The 6,108-nt window shown below is 39.6% G+C and overlaps 1 protein-coding gene across 1 annotated transcript; it reads right to left on the reverse strand.

Annotated features, from left to right (window-relative positions):
- Nucleotides 1-320: 320 nt before the first annotated feature.
- slc24a1 (solute carrier family 24 member 1) lies at nucleotides 321-4,914 on the reverse strand. The gene is made up of 9 exons (XM_028585224.1): nucleotides 3,859-4,914; nucleotides 3,085-3,144; nucleotides 2,685-2,793; nucleotides 2,103-2,183; nucleotides 1,660-1,748; nucleotides 1,232-1,495; nucleotides 1,050-1,139; nucleotides 673-839; nucleotides 321-570 (listed from the first exon to the last, which is right to left on the reverse strand). The coding sequence occupies exons 1-9, from the start codon at nucleotides 4,912-4,914 to the stop codon at nucleotides 321-323; spliced, it is 2,166 nt and encodes a 721-aa protein (XP_028441025.1).
- Nucleotides 4,915-6,108: the final 1,194 nt, after the last annotated feature.

Below are 6,108 nucleotides of genomic sequence, written 5' to 3' on the forward strand. Positions count from 1 at the left end.
TTCGACCAAAAGTGGAGATAGAACCTTATAATTCTAAGCACACAATTAGTCAATAGTTCTGCGTCTTTTTGTATTAAAAATGTATGTAAAAGCTGCCATTACTTAAAGTGAGTATGTAACAAGTCCTAGAAAATGTTGTAATGTGTATTGTTGCTGACATACTGGACACATGTCACTGGCAGCAATGCAGAGCAACTAGCCTTCTGCACAGTTTCTACAGATATCCAGACCTATGCACATGATATCTGTACATGTATGTATAAAACAGTTGTGCTTCTGTGAAGTGAAGAGAATGCCTGCTGTAGCTTCTGCTCACACATTCATATAGAAACTGGGCAGATAATGATGCGATCCTCCAGCATCACGCTAAGCACCAGGAAAATAAAGTAGAGCAGGAACATTGTGGAACCCAGCAACTTATTCATCTTCCACTTACAGGATGCAATGGAGATGATGGTAAAGAGGAGCATGATAAAGAGCAGCACGATGGTACAGAAGAGCCCGTTGCTGCTGACGGTCACTGGAGCAAAACCGTGGAATGATGAGTAGAGGAGCCATGGCACAGGAAGACTTAGAAACAAAGTGACAGGGCGAGAAACACAGAAATGTATTAACTGAGTGTTCATCAGCAATTCTTTTTCAATTGTAACACATCAGACTATTGGAGCTCACCCCACTGTGATGTCAAAGATGTTACTGCCCACTGAGCTGGACACAGCCATGTCCCCCAGGCCTTTACGTGCCACTATCACACTGGTAATAAGGTCAGGAATGGATGTCCCTGCAGCCAGGATAGTAAGGCCCATAATCTCCTCTGAGATGCCGATGGTCTCACCCACCTACAAGGGCAAGTTCGAAAGTGGATAAAAGCTAAATGGAAAATTACTTTTATGTTTTTGTCAACATGACTGATTCAGGACACAATCTTTAATCAAATTATTTAAATTAAATAAATAAAAAAATCACAATGCTTTGTCCCTGTGTGCACAATCAGAAAACAAGGCAACATATTTCAAATTCCATGTCTAAATGTTACTACAGTAACTGACCTGATGGGCCCACCACACCATGAGGTAGGAGAAGATAGCAATCCACAGAATGGAGCCCAGGAAGGTGACCACAAAAAATTTTCTGGATTTCTGTTGTACAAAGTAAGTGATGTAATAGCAAAACACAGTGTTGAGGCATTTAAGATACCACAGCTGACCTCAAAGATACGTCTGGTTCTTACCTTGTTGCGTACATCTGGAACTGTGAGCCACAGAGGGAAGATTATGGGTAGCAGGAAGAGGTAGGTGGCTTGTTTACGTGGTGTGTCAGGCCAATCTAAAGACAGAGGTTCATCTTCTTTCTCCTCTTCTTTTTTCTTCCCCTCATCTTCATCTTCCTCCTCCTCATCATTTTCTTCTTCACTGGACTCATCGCTGTCTTCATTGCTGTCATCTTCATCACTGTCAGAGCTTCCTGACCCATCGTCTCCTGCTGGCAAATCCTCCTGAAGTATTGAGGAAAGAAATCATTGTGGACAACAGTAGAAGTAGAGAAGAAAAAAAGACAAAAAAGGAGCAAAAAGCCTTAAGAGGCCTTTTGCCTAAACTTGTAGCTCCGTACATGACTTCTAGGCTTTATGATAACCACCAGGACATGGTTGGAGAGTACCTTAATGTCCTCTGGTTGATCCTTCTTCTCAGTTGCTGGGGCTGGGGCAGCCTCTGGCTCTTTGGTCGGTTCAGTTTTTCCTCCACCATCTGCGAAAGGAATCCCAAAAATCTTGTGCATTTCCCTGATGCCTTTTACTCATTCAGCTATCTGAAAATATTTTACTTGTCACCCACCTACATTAATTAGCAAAGCTGCATAAAATGATGCTAAAGACAAATTTTCTGAGTGGTTGGAATAAAGTTATCATATTACATATATTGTATCACAGACATGTAATATTTCTGTTGTCACAGAACCTGTGTTCACATGCTAAAGCATTTTGGCTGTATGCTTTTTTGCAGTCCTGGTGATAAGCAGCTTTTAGACTCTAAAAAAGAGTAGAATCTAAAAAACTGACTGAAAGACAGCTGATCAGTGACCGTTACATCCTTCCATGTTACCTTCAATTTGGTCTTGAGTTTTGCTCTCTGCCGTCCGTCTAGCCACATTATTCAGTGTCTCAGCCTTATCCTTAAATTTCTCTAAGAACATCAAACAACCTTATGAATTCTGTGATGAATTACTCAGTTGTGTGATAATAATTACAATAATCTCAGTTTCACTGTTATATGGAGGACAATCCCTATGCCTTACATGAGTTAGGCAAAGAGCAAAATACTGGCAGTATACCATCAAAAACAACAACAGTATTATAATCCTTACTGCAGCAAAGAAAACCAGAGCTTTAACCCAGCTGTGCAGGACCAGTCTGTTACCACATTGTTTACCCATCCAACAAAGAATTATAGTTACACCACAGCGATGTGTGTCCTAAAAATCACACATGCATCCCTCCATAGACCGAGGTACGTATTTATCTGCTTGGTATCAATCTGGACTTAGTGCTGTCTTTATTTGGGACACTTTGCTAATCCATTTTACTATGAGAAGGATGTAGTTCCTAGACACTCATTACAAAAACACTTTAAGAGGCAGACAATGATCAATCATTAGTACAATCTGTGTGCTGATACGGTACTCACCCTCTCCTAGAGGATCTAATGTGTGGATCATAAGTTGGAAGATGGTGTTTCTCATGGTGCTGTTGTGTAAAGAAGCTGAGCTTCCCCCTCGCTGAAGGGATGGCTTCAACTGGGAAAAGAGATGAAAGTCAAAATAGCTACTCACAATAACAGACAGTGACACATCAATGTTAAACAATCATACACTAGTGGAGGTCAGTATTTTTTCTTGAGAAGTGCATTGACATGTAACAGCACATAAAGGGAGGCTTGTTAACATGATGTTATGATGAATGGGACTGTAGAAAGGTTAATAATATATAGAATAACATGTATATGAACAATGTGAGTGTCTATGAGGATGTTGCTTTCTATGTCTTTCTTTTTGCAGTATATTGGTTGGTTATTTGATTTTTTTTACCTTTAACTGACTCTTGTTCTCTGGAGCAGGATGGACATTATATTCAGCGTCCCCATTTGCCTGCATGCAACAATGTTTTTTTTTTACTGAAAATTGTTCATTGGTAGAGATAGACAAAATTAATTTCATTTTGGTAGAGCTTAAATATCAGTATATACTGTATACTATAATATTATACATTGCTATTTCACACATTGCACACTCTGCAGGTCTTGTTAGGATTAAATGTCTGTAAGAGATGGAGCTGTGTGTCGTGTATAGGATTATAATTTTGTAACATTATCCTTCACCCTGTTAAAAGAAAACACTATGGTTTTAATATATATGATGTGATATAGCATTTTTAACAGATTAAGTAATAAAAATATGTTTCTTATGAACACAGCTCCGGCAAATACCCGAAGTGAACACAAATACCGTACCTTTACGTTGTGTAAATTAAGCCTTAATCATACTTACCAGGGTTAACCACATTATATGTTGATGCTACAGTTTTTACAGAGCTGTAGCATTTATCTTCAATAACTGTATATATTGTTCTTTAAAGCTCCAAAGCTTTGTTCTCAATTACATACCATTGCCACAAATAAGTATGCTAATATGCCAGCATAGACAACTTTAGGCCAATGTTTCTTCACATTTGAGAAAACACCCTGTGATATAAATTCCTAATGACAGACTCAGTATTGTGTAAATTGAGGACATCTCTAAATTTGAGGACAAAAAAAATTTGAGGACAAAATATGATTTTAGAATAGAGTCATGTTTGGTCACAGGAGTGCTTACCTTTTCAGGGTTTTCCACAGCAATAAGTCTGACAATGTTCTTGTTGTTGAGCAGTAGAGTCTTAAAGGTCCGCTCTATTTGCACGTTGAACTTCATGAAAATTACATAGAGAGTGTAACAGGCCACCAGCATCATGCTCTCCCACCACATTATGACATTATCCAAGAAGAAGATGATGAGTAAGATTAGGCCAAGTATGTAGAAGGATACATCTCTGAAAAGTGGCCACCAGGTTAGATGTAGCACCTCCCGTGAAAACAAAGCACACATTCCAATCACAAACAAAATGTTGAAAACTGCTGAACCAACAATTGTGCCAATACCCACATTGCTGTGAGCGATGAATACTCCTATCAAGGATGTGAAAAGCTCAGGAGCAGAACCTCCAGCAGCCATAAAGGTGGCTCCTGCTACATCTTGAGAAATAGCTAACTTGTCTGTTATTACACCCAGTGCAGGAACAAAGAACTCATCACACACAATTGCAAGTGAAATGAACATGTACATCATCCCAAAAATGTGGAGTATCACCCAGCCTTGTCTACGGTCTTCAATAGAGAAAAGATCTTCAGGGTATTCACCCTTTATATGTGGAGCTTCACCAGGAGAAGCTGGAGTGATGGTGGTCACAGAAGGAGCTGGTGTGGGCGTGGGTTTCTCCAGGGGAGGCTCAGGGGCCACGTAGATGCAATGCACAAGAGTCCGGTTTGTAGTTGGTGATGGTGGAGATTCAGTGGGGGTGGATGCTTTAAAATCTGAAGTTGTATCTGAATGATCTACACCATGCATCCCTGGTGTTGTTTGATCTGTGGGCTCTAATTCACGTGTTGCAGTGAGAGGTTCCTCCAGCCCCCGAGTCTCTACTGTAGCCTCGTCAACCCCCCCTGTTGAACCTTCTCCAAAGTCCTCTCCAATCTGAGGCATTGGCAAAGGCTTGTACAGTCTGGCACTGATGGTCAGCTGGTAGAGGGTACAGAGAAAAACCCCACAGAGGAGAAACAGGACCCGGCTCAGCTGCAGTCGCTTCCTTCTTGTACAATACATTTCCCTCCAAAGCATTGTGATGCTACTGGCTATGGAGAATTAAGCTGCATTAATGGACTTTGGCAGAGGACAAGTCTAGCTCTCTCCCCAGCAGACCATGGGGTAACAGGATCTAAAATTTCAGCTGCGTTAGTCATGTCATCCTCAAATCTTCTTCCCTATTGTGAATGAAAAGAAGCATCAGAGACTAAATGACATTTAGACAGCAGGTGGCACAACAGTAGTATACATTTGAAAGCGTGTGAACTACTCAGACAATAGACCCGATCATTTAATAAATAATGTCTATCAAAGCATTAGTGAGAAGCTCATTTAGAAGTTGTTATGACTCATTTCTTTGCACGTTGATTGTTTCTCCAAAATAGAATGCATAAAATAAGTGACAGATGAAAAACAAAACACAGATAAATAAATAAATGCACATTGAGAGAAAAACTAAAATAAATGTCATGTGGTAAGGGGTTAGGCTAATTTACACATAAATCACAAAGAGAAGAAACAATACAATGCATTTTAAATACAATTACAGACTTACCACAAAACCAATGTCTGCAAAGTCAGGGGTGCAAAAATCTCCAAAAGCAGATTTCCACAGCTGGTTATTGTGGCACAAAGAAATTGTTGCCAATGGCCACAGGGTTATGTAGGACACAGGACAAGTGTTCACAATGGATCAGCATAATACCTGAAGTCTTCTAAGAGGATTATGTGCATTGTCTCACTCTCACTTTATCATGAGCCTACCCTAATAATATTTAATTTAATGCAAAATAAAAGTGGTGATTTAGTATAATGCTATTATGTTGCAAAACTTTAGCATAACATTATTTTATAAAGCCTGAGACTGACACTTGGAAATAACTGATCATACAACAAAACATAACAATTTGAACTGGAATTTTTCGTGCCGACTTTTCAGCACAGGAATATGAAATTACCCATTTGAAAATGTGCATCACATTGATCTGCTTTCACCCGGACGGATGTAGTGATGTAGAACACAAATACGTTTCGTTCTCATCAGTTTTTACGCAAAACCATCCACCAGCTCTTTAGATCTGATGGCTGATATTCCTATTCGGATATCGAGCATTTCACTTGAGTTCGCGCGGATTGACATTTCCTAGATCCAAACCAAAACTCTAGCTTTAAATTTACAACGTGCGTAAGCCAATCAAATTAATTTTGAAATAA

The sequence above is a fragment of the Perca flavescens genome, chromosome 8 (genome assembly GCF_004354835.1).
Source record: "Perca flavescens isolate YP-PL-M2 chromosome 8, PFLA_1.0, whole genome shotgun sequence".
Classification (NCBI taxonomy): Eukaryota; Metazoa; Chordata; class Actinopteri; order Perciformes; family Percidae; genus Perca; species Perca flavescens.